Below are 15780 nucleotides of genomic sequence, written 5' to 3'. Positions count from 1 at the left end.
TGATTCGGCCATTCAATTATGGAGATGACAACGAGCAATTGTGCTTTGTCTAAAAGGCCTGAAAAATAAACCAGTGGTGAAAACAAGCAATGGGAGCAAGAATAAACTTGCTCAAAACAATTAAAAAAAATGTTAAATTAGGCCTGAAAGGTGGAGTGAATGGAATCTATTAAAATGGAAAAAATATTCCCAAACTTCTGGAGTGCGCAAAACTGTGGGGTTAAAACAAGTTGTTTTCAAATGGAGTACAATGTTTTCAAATGAGCTGGACACGTAGCAAGAATAACGGACATCCGGTGAACAAGATAAGTTACTCATGTGCAACATCGAGAAGGCCCTAGAAGAAGCAGAGGTAGATCAAAGATTACCTGGAGAGGTGAAATTGAAAAATGTACCGGAGAACAATGACCTTATTTAGCAGAGCATTATATATACAGTATTATGTACTGTATATATATATATATATATATATATGTATATATATGTATATATACATATACACATATATATATATATATATATTTATATATATATATATATATATGTATGTATATATACATATACATATATATATATATATATATATATATACATATATATATATATATATACATATATATATATATATATATATATGTATGTATATATACATATACATATATATATATATATATATATATATATATATATATATATATATATATATATATATATATATATATGTGTACATATCATTGAACATTATGGACCATGGTGAGGGATCCCGCAGTGAACTGTATCGGCTCAAATCAAATACCCAATGCAGACAATGAGTGGAAAGAAAGAGAATAGAATCTTGATATAAAACAATGTTTTTTAAACCATTGCGTGGACACTGACAGTTGTAAGCGAATAAAAAAGATCATTTTGGTCACCAATATCTCATCGGGGAAAAAAAAAAGCAAACAATCTTTTGCTTGAAACAAGAAGTGTTCAATGTCCCTCGTAAAGATTAATTCAACATTTCATGCCTTTTCATGATCACGAACATTCACAGGCCAAAAATAAACATGTAGGTTTAAAACTGCATTCTTTATTTTTCTGTCCAAAGAGTGCACTAGTTCAGGGATTGTGCTCGACTTCACGAGATCAAGTAACCACAAAAAAGATGCTGAACAAAGCTACTTGTCCGGCAGTATGATCTCTGTGTCAAAGAAACAACCGAGTGGCGGTGATTCTCACCAGACTGAGGTGTCAATCTGGTCATCGTTGAACTGCTGGAAGTCAAGTTGTCCGTAGAGTGGGAAGAGAACCTGAATGCCACCGATGGAATGGATAGCACTGTGGATAGAATATGTGATGATGGCTTTTACGTCCTGAAACAAAGAGGAATAAAAACGGTAAGGGAGAGGTTTTGACTTCAGGGAAGAATTGAACAAATAATAAATTGAGAAATGAGAGTAAACAAAATTCAATTCAGCAGTGTACACCGATGAAATCAGGATAAGATGGAGAAGCCAATCAAAGGTTCCACCACATTTAGAATTTCATTTTCCCAGGCCTTTCTTTATCAGAAAAGACAATGTGAAATGCAAGTTTGAACAACAGCATCTCTTTGTTGCTGTACATGACAGATCACATTTCTCTTACCTCAGCACAAGACTAAAGTCGTATATGTCAACGTTCTTAATAATACTTGAAAACTCCACAATGGTGACACAAAAGACCCTGTCGGTGACCAGACAATAACTCAATGATTATATTTTGCCTCCACAATATTGAACCATGAGGAGTGGCAAATTATCCGACATATGAGGCGGGCCATATTTCCAAAGATGAAGAGAAATTTTCATCTGAAGATATCGTTATGGGCCGGAGGTCGAGGTTCACCACGAGGGGAAACACTGGGTCCTGAGACCACCAGCCACGGATAACTCCGTGGTCCGGCGGGTTGCTGGTCAACCACGAATGCCAATTGATTCCACCAATCCCGGCAGAGTTCTCGCCACCATGCACGTTACCTTTCCATTGGAATTGCAGTATCAAGGGGGACTCATACTCTTGATACATACTTGTCTAATCTTATCTGATCAGGTGCAGCCGAGTGGAGTTGCCAAGTACCCACCGGCTAACATGCAGAGTCAATTGTTGGGGTAAAACTTCACGGCAAGCAATACATGTGGACTATGCGGGACCAATGGAGGCAAGGACACTACGAGCTGGTTGAATGACAATTAACATGCAGATTATTAAAAGAAAGTGGGAGGAAAGGTATGTGGCACAGTGAAGACAGGGGGTTTATTTTACAAGGAATAAACGTACAGCAGGGACACACAATATTTGTGTGGTGTGGCAAAAGACAAAGTGATACAATCAAGCAAAGAGACACAGGGCAAAGCTATCCCACTACAACCTAACTTAGACACTCTTACTTATACTGACAAAACAGGTGCCGTCAGAATCATTCTGTGGAAGGGTAGATCAGAGAAAAAGATAAAAGTACAAAGTGGTTGTGACCTCTGGCTAACCGAGCGGCATGGACGAACCCGTGCTTCCCATTCTCTGAGGGAGGTGTAAAGGATGAGGAATACTGGTCAGTGCTTAAGGTGCGTATTTGAAGAAACGCAAGTGGGGAATGCAGGTGAGGTGCTAGGAGGAAATTGGAAAGAGATACGTATCAGTGAGGTTGCTCTGAAAAGAACGGTTCTTTGGGACTTGTCCTTGCTGAGTTATTTTCGTGTCCAAAGCAGACAAATGGAAGAGAGACAGAACATGTGAGAAGACAGCTTGACTTATGTGTGAGGTGAGAGATTATCTTCACATGTGTTTCTTGGCTTGGCCTTAATTAATGTACCCGATACGGCACCTGGATACCTCACTTCCCCAGCGCTCCGTTCCACAAGCTCCATTCCACATACCACCGACCAAGCCACTCTCTCTCCAGCATCTCGCATCTCGATAAAAAGATATCTCTCTCCATCTCTCTCGGATCTGGAACCCATGGCTTAAATAATTACTGAGTTGGGGTGCAACTTGGATGTGGATCAAAAGGGTCTCCAGGCGGGGTATCTGGGATTTGCGGCATGCTCATTGGTGCACACTCAATTCTTCCAGCGTCGGCACCGCCCACGCGAACCCACAGCTGCTAAAATGCCGACATTAACTCACAGACGAAGCACACAATGGACCTCCGTATTTAACCTGCTGCTGGAATCTTCGGCTGCACTTTCCGAGCACGAACGTGTGCTGGACACCTAATGGGTATCACAATCAAGCGGTGCATCAGGGCTTTGCACAAGCTGTTAAATGGCAATTAGCACACATTCTCACCTCATGCTACTGACATCTGAGCACCCAGGTCCGAAGTGTGCCCTTTGGAACAGCAGTGGCACTGTCATGCTGCTCCAAAAGTGATGGTGGGCACTTGCTTATGACTGTGTGGTGATTGTAGTCAAGACAGTGGTAGAGGTGGCGTGTTGGTTTGAGGAGAACAGAGAATATGGCTGGGAGTTTTTGGTGTGTGCGAGACTGAGGAGAATAGGTTGAGGGGGTCAACCTGCCTGTCTGTCGTCGTCCTGTGCCTGGTCGTCCTGCCTACCTGCCTCTGCCCATTTCATCATTCCTGCATTGCCCCGTTTCGTCAACCTGCCCGTGTGTGTCTTCACCTCCTCACCGTCTGCTCGCCTCGTTGTCCCCCTCATCGCCTGCTCATCCCGGCTGCTGCCAGAGCTGAGCGCGCCGGTTTTTGTTCCCTCTTCCCATCAGTGACTGAGCCGAGTGTGTGGTGCCATCGTTTATATTCTCATTGTACATAATTATTTATCAATTTAATGTCCCCATATTTTCCCCACCACTGCCCACCGTCACTGCCTCCTAAGTCTCACGTGTAACAAGACGACTTACTCTGACAGGTCCTTGATACATGGCAATCTAAACCTAATCAAGACACACGGCCCATGTTACAATTACCACAGTTTAGCTATGGATCCTATATCCCCCTCCCCTCCTTCCCTATCACAGTATTCAATTTTAAAACTTTCAATTACTCTATATCCTAAATGCAAAATCGTATGTGCTTTGAACCCACACAGTTAGATATCCGAATTTCAAAACAGGTGCTCAAATGTTGAATGGTCACAATGGGGGCAAACTAGTTGTACCTGCAGCATGAGGGCATGTGGAGAATGCACAAAGATTGAAGTGTTGTCACGGGGAGAAGACTCAAGGCAGAGCTGAGCATCAGTCGCTTTTGGGTTATAGGTGAACACGAGGCTGTTTGCAAGTTTTCCATCATAGAGGACCTGTCTGTGATGTTCTACCAGCAGCATGTCACTCTCTGACTTGAACTTGAATGTACTCTGGGGAGAAATATGCATGTAAAGGTTAACATTGCTTGTGCATTTACAAATCATGTGTATACATCAGTCAGCTGTGCTCGACTCCAATTTATTTGTAAATTGTGAGATGTCAGCAGCCGGAGTACTATACCGTGTTGAGGCACACAAGATACTTTGCCATACTCTGCAGACCAATTCACAAAAGGATGTCAAGACAATATTGTCAACCTGGGACACATCCACTCCATTCATCAGTGGTACAAGGAAATATCAACACAACAGCAAGCCTCTAGGAGACTAGCCACACAAGCACGCATGCACGCACGCACACTCCAAATCTACATCCACACAATGGGAAGGGGGAAGGCAAATTGTTTGGGAAGCACATGGGAAAAGAGGTACATCCCAGACAGGACATTAACAATTGAAAAACAAGGAGTTTTCTTTCTTGTTTTTGAGGTGGAAGGGTTTTGTAGGGGGGGGGGAGTAATTAATGGCATTTGAATGAGGGTTGCGTCAACACAGACAATGCATTGATACTTCACAATACCCACAATTGTGGAAATCAATATCTCACATTACCTAGGTTCCTAGACAACACAACATGCACAAAACGCACACGGATCACCCACTTAAATTCCGGTCTATCCTGCATGCCGATGTCTCTGTACCAATCTACACATGATCCTTCCAGCAATGCCATTTCAAACATATTTACTGCTCCTACTGCAAACAACTTCTCAGTCAGAACATTCCATACATTCATGGCTCTGTGGGTATACCCTGTCTATGTCTACTCCTATTTACTTTTAAAACTATACTTCAAAAGTGAAATGAAGAAATAGTCCTATTGGTGAAGGTTATAGTGCTGATCTGCTAACTGTTCAACGGTTTTTGAAACATCACGTTCACAAAAGTACATGGACGGATGATCGGGTCGGGTCGGACGGGTTGGACGGTTGGTCGGAGGTCATTTTAATATCCCCCATCAATGACCTTGTCGGATGGGCGGTGGGACAAGTGTGGTTAACAGTTGGTGGGTATTCGTAAACGGACTTCATTAAATTGGCATTAACTTGGGCAGAGGAGATTTTCAATTTGGCAAATAACGGGTGTGATGCGCGTTGATCCTTTCCCATGAGCCTGAGAGACACTTAGGGGGAAGCAAACTCGTTTAAAGATTTTGCTATTGGTTATACAATGAATGGCCTGGATGTCGTTACATGGAAGGGGGTGGGATCCATATCTAGACTGTGGTAAGTGCAGTATGGTCAATGTGTTTCAAGTGGGTGAGATTGCCATGTAATAGGGATCTATCAGAGTAAGTAGTTTTGTTACTTGTGATGCTAAGGAGGCAGCGCATATAATTTATAGACAGGGTAGAACGATTAATTAATTAATTATGTGTATGGAAAAACCTCTTGTAAGTGGAGCTCGGTGAGGACTTCCCATCACAGAGGCAGGCACATAGGTCAATTATGATCTCTGGCCATGATGGTAAGTGGGATATTTAGCCTAGAGGAAAAAATGCACATATATTTTTATTGGTGGGACTCCAGAGGAAGACTTCAGCCAGGAGAGAGACAGAGAGAGAGAGAGAGAGAGAGAGAGAGAGAGAGAGAGAGAGAGAGAGAGAGAGAGAGAGAGAGAGAGAGAGAGAGAGAGAGAGAGAGACAGAGAGAGAGAGAGAGAGAGAGAGAGAGAGAGAGAGAGAGAGAGAGAGAGAGAGAGAGAGAGAGAGAGAGAGAGAGAGAGAGAGAGAGAGAGAGAGAGAGAGAGAGAGAGAGAGAGAGAGAGAGAGACAGAGAGACAGAGAGAGAGAGAGAGAGAGAGAGAGAGAGAGAGAGAGAGAGAGAGAGAGAGAGAGAGAGAGAGACAGAGAGAGTCAGAGACAGAGAGAGACAGAGAGAGAGAGACAGAGAGACAGAGAGAGAGAGAGACAGAGAGAGAGACAGAGAGAGACAGAGAGACATACATTTATTATTAAAGTATCAAAACGCACCAGAAAAGCACACTCCATAAAAACAAATCCAAAAGATTTTACAGCAAAAATAAATTCAACAAAAGCAATAAAAACAAGGGTGTCTGTTCATGTCAAAACACACCACAGAGTAGTATATATATATATATATATATATATATATATATATATATATATATATATATATATATATATATGCAAAAACTATGTGTAAGTACTCTACACTTTTACAAACCAGATTCCATCACGAAAAGCAGCTCAAGACCTCATTGATCAGTGTACCACTGATCACCCACAATGTCCAAGCTCAAAAGTTAAGCCTGCTCCATTTTTACTCGTGCCGAAACCAAACCTTTAAAGCAGAAAAGCACATTTACATTTTACCCCTTCAATTTTGCTTTCCTGGTTTTATAAATCGCCAGTTTAGCAATACCCAACAGAAAAGACAAAAATGAGGGTACTGGTTTACTCTTATACTTCCCCTCGATTCCATAAATAAAGACTGGAAAGGAAAAAACAAAATTAAATTTATACAAGTCTGAAGATGACGATGGTTCACGAGCGGTATTTGACGATGTAGATTGTTTCAGAAGTCAAGGATGAGACAATGTGATAATGTTTGACCAAGTTATAAAAATGATCAACATGATGTGGTACGAGTGACAGGTTATTTGCTGCAAAACAACTTTCAAAATTTGACCTTTGCATAATCTTTAAAGGTCACAAAACAATGTTGTGGACATTAAAATAAGGAAACAGGATACGTGCTATAGCTTAATGGAGTTAGTTCGTCGAAGAAGGTCGAAAACCCGGTTTGATTTCCACAACTTTGAAAATTTTACCTTTGTGAACTTTAAAGGTCAAAGGTCAAGGATTTTGAGCTTTGGTGCAAAACTTCCTCTGGAACATTCCAGGAACAATATAACGCCATATAGGCTATATGGCATTTCGCACTCCTCGGATTGTCCATACATTGATAAAATCAGCGTAAATACAAACTTGAAGGGGGCTCCACGGGCAAGGTGTTCGAGATGGAGCAAAATGGTTTCAAAATTTTCGGTGGGGAATGACCTCAAGATTATGCATAAAAAATATTGTCATCCTTGCTCTCAAAGTTTGGGCAGTCATATGATTTTTGTCAAAATTCGATATTTTCTAAGTTCGTGACCTTGTGACCTTGAGCTTGGGATGAAAATGAAAAATCGAGCTCCTTGAGCTATGCAGGTGCCATTGGGCTAACCAAATACCGAAACCCCAGCCAGATTCGACAAACCCCTCGGAGAAGATAATTTTTTATGTCAAAATTCGCAATTTTCTAAGTTCGTGACCTTGTGACCTTGACCTTGGGACGAAAATGATAAATCGAGCTCCTTGGGGCTATGCAGGTGCCATTGGGCTAACCAAATACCAAAACCCCTGTCAGATTCGACAAAACCCCTCGGAGAAGATGTAACTTGAAATTGGCTACCCCCTAAAAACACGTTTTTGGGCGTGGCTCCGCCCATAATGGGCGCACCATGCCCATTCTCAGGAAAACACAACTCGATCATGATATAAACCTCCCACCAAAATTTTATCAGGATCGGATCAAACCCACAGAGCTATGCTCGGGACAGACAGACATACAGACAGACAGACACACACACACAACAATAACGAATATAGTGGTCACTTATTTTTTTCGTGAACTAAATATAGCTGTTGAAGGAAGAGAAAGAGGGTTACCAATCTCTTACATTCAATAAAAGCGTGGGTCACGTTTTCAATTAAATCACAAAAAGAACAAAACATCGGAAGAGAAGAGTTAAACTTATGGAGTAATGTCTGTGTGACCAGGGCTTGATGTGCGAGTCTCCAATTCAGGTTTCCTGTTCGTCCAAGAGTTGGAGAACTACACATCTCATTCCAAACTAGAGTTTAAAAAGCTCCAGCAGGTAAGGTCTCATTCCACCGGTTTTTTAACAGTTTTGTAGAACAGGGTATACATGCTTCCAGACATATCTTGTAGATAGTCGTTTTCCCCATGACATGAACACACCAATTTCCTCTAAGTTTGAGGAGAACACACCCTCTTGTTTTTTTGAGGCAATTTGAAGTTTAGGGAAATAGAGACTCGAGTCTACCACTTCATCCAACCCAGTCCACCCGATGTTTAGTCTATGAAAGGTTTGAATTACTGCTTTCAAGACATTTTCCACAATTCAAGCAGAACGAACACCAATTTTTAAGGAAAGTGAGCTAACAGGTAGCCAGGCGTTCAAGGATGGCTCCAACAGGTCTCGCACTCTATGCATTGTTTCACCAGTGTTGGAATAAACAAACGACCTGGAGGTTGAAATTCTGGAGAATAAAGGATTCTGAACTAATGGCTCATGTACAAACTTTTGGGCATTGTATGATACCTCCAACCCAGTGTTTCTCAAGGTGGGGTGCACACCCCACCGGTGGGGCACAGCAATATTTTGGTGTGGTTATGAGGATTCAGAATTAATGAATCAATATATGATCGCTTTCATAGCTTTGCACTTTCAAATTTTCAAAAGTTTGAAGCTGCGACTGATGCCTCATAGCGTCATAACTAAAAACTGCTTCACCACACCCTTGTTAGCCAATCCGCCGGTAAGGCGTGCCCTTGATCAATTCAACGCTGTTACATCACTATGACTCGCTTTTCGTCAAGGGGAATTCCTTGCGCTGCTTTGCGCTCACAGCGGTGACGCGAGAGTTTGACTGAAAATTTGGCGAGATAGGCCAGAAAAACCTGTACCTTTGGCACTCAACACGCCTACCTCTTTTCCTTCCCTTTTTCGCTTCAATATTGGTGATGATTAAACACATTTGAAATTATAATTAATAAGGTAAGCATGATTCAAAATTTTCATTTTTTTTCTAACTCGGTCAAATTCGATTTCATTTGGACCCAAAGGGTCCGCAAGCACACTGATAGCTCGCCTAAAACTCGGTCAGGCTAATGGGGCTACTTAATGCGGAAACCACAAAAGGATATCTAGCTGTAATTTGTTTTTGCATCTCTTTTTTAAATTTGCGATTATTTTCTAATAAAACCACTGTTTTATCACACTTTCATGGCATTCAAAACAATTTTCTTATTTATCCACATATTTACTTACTGTTTAAATCAAAATGAGCAGACCAAGCAAACAAAAGTTCGTCAATACTCAGCGGAGTTCTTGAAGTTTGGATTTATACCTGCTGTTCACGATGAACGTGCACCCTCTGCTTACTATGCCAACAGACTTTATCGAATGAATCAATGAAAGCTGGTCGTCTTGAAGCTCATTTGAGGTTTAAACATCCCAACCATGTCAATTCAAAATTGGAATATTTTAAATCTCTGAAAGACAAATTTGAGAAAAGATTAAAAAAATCACTTCATTATTTGCTGCTCAAACTACAGTCCTGAATCGTACCCTTGAAGCAAGTTATGAAATTTCTCTGCTGATAGCAAAAAATGGGAAGAATCATACGATTGGGGAACAACTTGTTAAACCTGCAATATCTGTTTTTCTGAAAATAGTTCTGCAAAAGGATGACAAAGATGTCCAAGCAATGCCACTGAGTAATAGCACAGTCAGCAACAGAAAAGATGAGATGGGGCAAGATGTTGAACAACTTATTGAGAAGTTGAAATCACGAAGGTTCTCATTATAAATTGATGAATCGACCATACGGGAAAGTGAATCACTGTTCTTGGCATACATGAGATATGTTGACCTGGAAGAGTTTCAAGAAGTGATGCCGTTTTGTGAATCATTAGAAACAACCACTTATGCAATTGACATCGACAGCAAACTCAACAATTATTTGGATGAAAATGAAATCCCAAAAACAAGCATTGTAACATGTGCGGCAGATGGTGCACCTGCCATGATGGGTAAAAAGACAGGATGTTTAAAACTAATGAAGGATGACAATCCAAACATGTTGGCTGTGCATTGTGTTATCCACAGAGAAAACTTGGTTGCAAAGAATATTTCCCCTGAACGGCATGAGATACTACATTCTGTGATCAAATGCATCAATTCCATCAAAGCGAATGCCAAATGTGAACGTCTGTTCAAGAACTTTTGTGAGGCTACAAATGCAGAACATGTGAGATTGTTGCTCAACACTGAAGTAAGGTGGTTATCAAAGTGAAACTGCCTCAAAAGATTTCTGGAACTGTTTGAACCTCTCAGCGAGTTTTTGAAGGGCATACCTGAAATTAATCTCCTGTTGATCACAGACGGCAAAGCTTATGTGAGCTACTTGACGGCCATTTGTGAGCTTTGTTCTTTAAACAAACAGCTCCAAGGAGCAAATGCGACACTCTGTGTTGCAAAAGCAAAGATATTTGGATTTGTGACATTTCTGGATTTGTGCCGAGGCAACATATTGTCAATAAATTTTATCCAATTCCCTTGGTTGAAAGAATGTGAGGGAACTGATGAGGCAAAGAATGTCATTGTTGACCACTTGAAAATGTTTGTTAATGACTTCAATGACAGATTTCATGATTTGAAAGCAATGGAGTTCCCTTCTTGGTTGACTCAGCCATTTCTGGTGGATTTATCTGAAGTACCAGAGCAATACCAAGAGGAGTTATGCGAGTTGCAACAAGATGAGTCTGTAAAAACTCTTTTCAAGATCAAAGGAACCATGATGTGGCTGTCTGAGGAGAGCGAAAAGAAATACCCAAACTTGACTACTTTGGCAAGGGAAGTATTGATAAATTTCCCATCATCTTATTTAGTCGAATGCGGATTTAGTGTTGTTACCGATTTGCTGCAAGCTAAGAGAAATCTACTGGAAATCACGAACGTGGTGATTTTAAGGCTGAAACTGACAAAATTGGTTCCTCGAATTAAACAAATCTGCAGCCAGCGTCAAGGACAGGGCTCCCATTGAAGTGAGTAGCAATTGAATAAAATTTGCAATAACGTTTTAATAAAGCCTTTTGAATACAAATGTAGTATATACTGGAGTGTCTCCAATCATGGTGGGGCGTACGATTTTTTGGAAAATCAAAGTGGGGCATGGGACAAAAAAGGTTGGGAAACACTGCTCTAACCATTGCACTCCGAGGACTTGCCAAGCATTCAAAAGGCTCTCATGAAAACTGGGGAGCTGAGACATGTCAGCGTGTTGCAGGTCGATGAGGAAAAGTTCACGGTCATATTTCAGACCTTCTGCTTTCTGCAACCAGGCGTTTGTGAGAGGTCGCCAAGGAACACACTCACTGTACAGTAAGGACTTAATCGTGGAAATCCAGAACGCCATTATCTGACTTGGGATATGCATCAGATTTTGACCACCCGCATTTCGGGGTCTGCAGATCACGTCTGGGCCCAGACAATGGTGGCCACCCGAGAAAAACTCAGTCAGAACCCTCTGAATGCCTGTGACCAAGTATCTCGGAGGTTCGAGTGGGATAACTTTATGCCAAATAAATGGAACCACCAGGTTGTTTATGATCGTCACCCGTGTCTTAAGCGAGAGAAGTTGCTACAATCTTTTCCACCTTGCCAGTTTCAATTTAATTTTTTCCAGGAAGTTCTCACAATTTTTTTGTTCATACGCTTCAATTCCTAGAAATAAGTCTAAATACTTGAACCCCTCATGACTGGACTGTATTCCTCCTGGTAAAACAGGCAGGGACGAGGAAGACGATCTGGGGCCCACCCAGAAAGCGACACTTTTTTTCCAATTTACCCTTGCAGTCGAAGCAAGCTCAAACTGGGTAAGGCAACAAGAGACCTCAGAAACATCTTTTCGATTTGCAATAGCAACACAAATATCAGCATTAGCTGAAACAACAACTTTGGAGTTTTGTGAAAGAGAGACTCCGAACACTGAGTTCTGGAGTAAAGCTAATAAAGGTTCAACGGATAGATTGTAGAGCATGCCTGATAGCGCATAGCCCTGATGGATGCCTCGCTAAAAGGAGAAAGGGTAACAAAGACTATTATTAACCTTCAGCAGACAAGATGCATTTTTGGACAATAACTTAACATAAGAAATAAAATTTTCCCCGAATCTTGTTCTTCTTTATGCAGCAATCAAAAAAGAATGGTTATCACTGTCAAAAGCTTTTTCTTGATCTAAAAGTAATAAACCAAAACCAGGAGATGTAGTTCGACCAAGACTGATCAAGTCTCTCACCAAAAAAACATATTATCATATATGGAACGTTCTGGAACACAATATGACTGATCAGTGTCAATCAAGAGAGAGATGATATGACTTCCTTTCGACGGGTTGCAAGTGCTTTTGACAATATTTTATAGTCCGTGTTGAGGAGTGACACAGGCCGCCAATTTGCGGTCTCATGTAGATTTCCTTTCTTCGGAAGGAGACACAAAACCGCCCTCCGGCAGCTCAATGGCAATTCACCTTGATCAACACTCTCCTGAAAGACCTCAAGAAGAGTAGGGCCTCGAATGTCCCAGAAAGCCTTATAAAATTCAGCCGGAAGGCCGTCTAGTCCAGGGGCTTTCCCATCTTTGTTATCCTTAAGCGCAGCAGTAAGTTCTCCAAGAGAAATGCCAGGCTCCATCAATTGTTGATGGTCTTCAGACAGAGAAGGGAGCAGTTCAAGCATCGCATTCCTGTTCTCCTCATTCACAGTTCTTATTGCAAAGAGTTTAGAAAAAAATTGTCCTGTAGTTCATGCTTAATATTGTTGTGGGCCGGGGTCCGGTGGCGAGAACGACCGCTCGGTGGGGGAAGTTACGTTTCCTCCCACCAGACTCCCGGAATTGTAGGCCGTCCCTCACGGATAATTCCATGATGCGGCGGGTCGCTTAACCGACCGTGGACGCCAATACCTCAACCGTGTGGCATAGGGTCTTTTTGTCTAGAATTAATTTACTTAATTAACCACGCAGTATCATCTATCAGGGAACCACGCCTTCGGTACGCCTTGCCTGAACCGGATCACTCTACCAACTACGGTAGAGTACCAACTACCAACTCCGGATCGGATGCAGCCGAGAGGAACTGCCAAGTACGTACCGGCTAGAATTAACAGATTATCGGGGATAAAGACCCGGCTAAACTTAGATCCGAACCATGCTGGACCAATGAAGGAAAAGACAAAAACGACTGGGTACATTTCTACAATAATTTATTTACACTAAGTGAGGAAAAACATGTGGTACAGGAACAGGTTTATTGGTGTGTTGTGCAGGGGACAGAAGAGAGATGTAGTGAGACAATTTTACAGCAACTTACAAAAGAGGACACACAGCAGACTTGTAGTAGAATAATATACGGAAGATTTACAATGATCAAATAACTTGTACAATGCTACATATAAGACAGGCGCCACACAATCAGACACACACTCGGACAAAATAAAACCAGTTTAATAGCAAAGAACTTTTGCAGCCACGGAGGGAGAGAGCTGAGGTCACAGTTCTTTAAGTACCTGAACGTTCCGAGAGAAGGGACGCTCCGTGGTGTGGCACCCGACAGAGGTCATGCAGTTCGGCCCACAGCTGCACGTGTGGAGACCGTGTCTGCGAAGGAGCCCGGGTGGAGAGTGTGGAGTCAAAGGTAGAACGAGGGTAGCAGACAGGACCCAACGAGAGACCCGGTCAAGGTCGGGTGTACTCGGACCAGCACAACAGACGGGCCGCCAAGGCGAGACGTGGGCAGGCCCTCCGTAATCATGACCTTCCTTCTTCAACCAACAACCAAGGGACCAACTCAACCAACGACCTTCCATTCTTTCTTTACAACCAGCCAACGAACCCACCGACTCTCTCACTCCCAACCAAGAACTCTCCGACTCTCTCACTACCAACCAACGAACTCCCCGACTCTCTCAGCACTCTACTCTGAGGATAGTGTCATAATTTATAGATCCCCAAGGTCGCGGAGGGGCCTTGGCAAAGCTGACGTCACTGTCCACCCTGATTGGACAGGGCCTCCATGGGGTCTGCCCCTTTCTGGGCGGGATTTCGGCCAGTCCGGGAAAGCCCGCCCACTCCACGCGTGTTTGAGGAAGGTGGTCGGTGGTTCAGCCAAGATTGAATTGGAACGTTTGGGGAAGCCGAAAAGGAACTGCGGACGTGAAGATTCTGCCTCGGAAAAACGAGGCTCCGGAGACGCAGGTGGACAGTGGTACGTTGTTGCCAGCAAACCGAAGGCTGCAAGCGCTATGGTACCGTGGATCGATGAAGGGGATATAATGATTTATTAATCCAACTAAAAAAATATCGCAATGCACCCCAGTGTCTTCCCACTACACACAAGGTAGGGATCTATCTACACATATACTTATGGCATAACTATTACTTTGGGACAACTGTATGTTTTGTATGTATACGATTCTGAGAAACGTAACAATATCACTCTGGGAGGTCAACAAATCACCACCAGAAGAGCGCAAAGCATGGATTTGTTGAGACGTCTTGACCGTTTTTTCCAAATTGAAGAACCCTTTGTTTGGTGTGTCAAGTTGGATTTTAATGTTCCGCAGTCGGACAAATGCGACGGCTACCCGCTCTTTCACCATTTCAGCCAGAAGGGTCCTTTTCTCCGACAACTGCTGGACATTCGCGCTAGACAATCCAGCTTTCTGCTCACAGATAAGTATATCGTTTTTTAAAGCAGATATCACACCAAAAGCGTTGTATGTGCAGTAAGAGCAGTGTTGTTGGCAAAAACATTTGATTTGGGACTTTGTGCAGTCCCACCATTGTCTTAAGTTCAAGTATGAACCCTTTTGTGACTCGCATTTTTCCCAAACCATTTTAAAAGCTTCTATGAAATGTGCACTTTGTAGAAGTTTCATATTAAAAGTCCAATATGCACTTCCACAGACATGATGAGGAAAGCCACACACCATAACAATCATGTGATGATCGGAAAAAAAAAACAGACGACCTGATATACGAGTTCTTAACAATATATACCATTTCATGATTAACATAAAATCTGTCTAGGCGAGCCATCGTCAAAACATTTCTTGATGCACAAACCCATGTATACGGACGGATATTATGGTTTTGTACCCGCCACACATCCACCAGATTAAACTTTTTAACGAGCTGTGCCGAAGGCCTTGCACTCAGTGGATGAGGCTCACACGTGTTCCGATCAAGTTGTGGGTTGAGGGTGCAGTTGAAGTCACCCCCACCCTCCCCCCCCCCCAGACACAACAACATGGTCAAGTCAATGGTGCTTACAAACTCTGCCAACTTGTACAGAAAGGCACCTCTTTCAGAGTTAGCACCAGGACAGTAAACATTAGTCATGCAAATCTTTAGGTTACTACTGACAAAGTGCACAGACAGCAAGTAACCTTTACAAATTCCCTTACAAGTTTTCTCCGAAGACTGGAGTCGGGGATGTAACACTAATGCCACACCAGCCTTGGCCTCAACAAGCGCACTAGAGAAAAAAGAAGACAACCTTTAAAGATTCGATGCCACTCATCCTCAGAAGTCTGATTTGCATGTGTCCCAAACAATTTTT

General features: G+C 42.3%; 1 protein-coding gene across 2 annotated transcripts in view; it reads right to left on the bottom strand.

Annotated features, from left to right (window-relative positions):
• LOC147014933 (neurobeachin-like) overlaps window positions 1-15780 on the bottom strand; it is a 247027-nt gene that overhangs the window by 26228 nt on the left and 205019 nt on the right. For both annotated transcript variants that reach the window (XM_085853430.1, XM_085853431.1), the window contains exons 9-10: window positions 4140-4337; window positions 1222-1355 (exon numbers count right to left, since the gene is read on the bottom strand). In XM_085853430.1, coding sequence (XP_085709556.1) covers window positions 1222-1355; window positions 4140-4337 — 332 coding nt within the window. The remainder of the gene's footprint in view (window positions 1-1221; window positions 1356-4139; window positions 4338-15780) is intronic.

The sequence above is a fragment of the Eptatretus burgeri genome, chromosome 13, assembly GCF_056783735.1.
Source record: "Eptatretus burgeri isolate ZD-2024b chromosome 13, Ebu_testis_v1, whole genome shotgun sequence".
NCBI classification, from domain to species: domain Eukaryota; kingdom Metazoa; phylum Chordata; class Myxini; order Myxiniformes; family Myxinidae; genus Eptatretus; species Eptatretus burgeri.
Note: the sequence above shows the minus strand (reverse complement) of the source record. Positions and strands in the feature narration are given on the sequence as shown.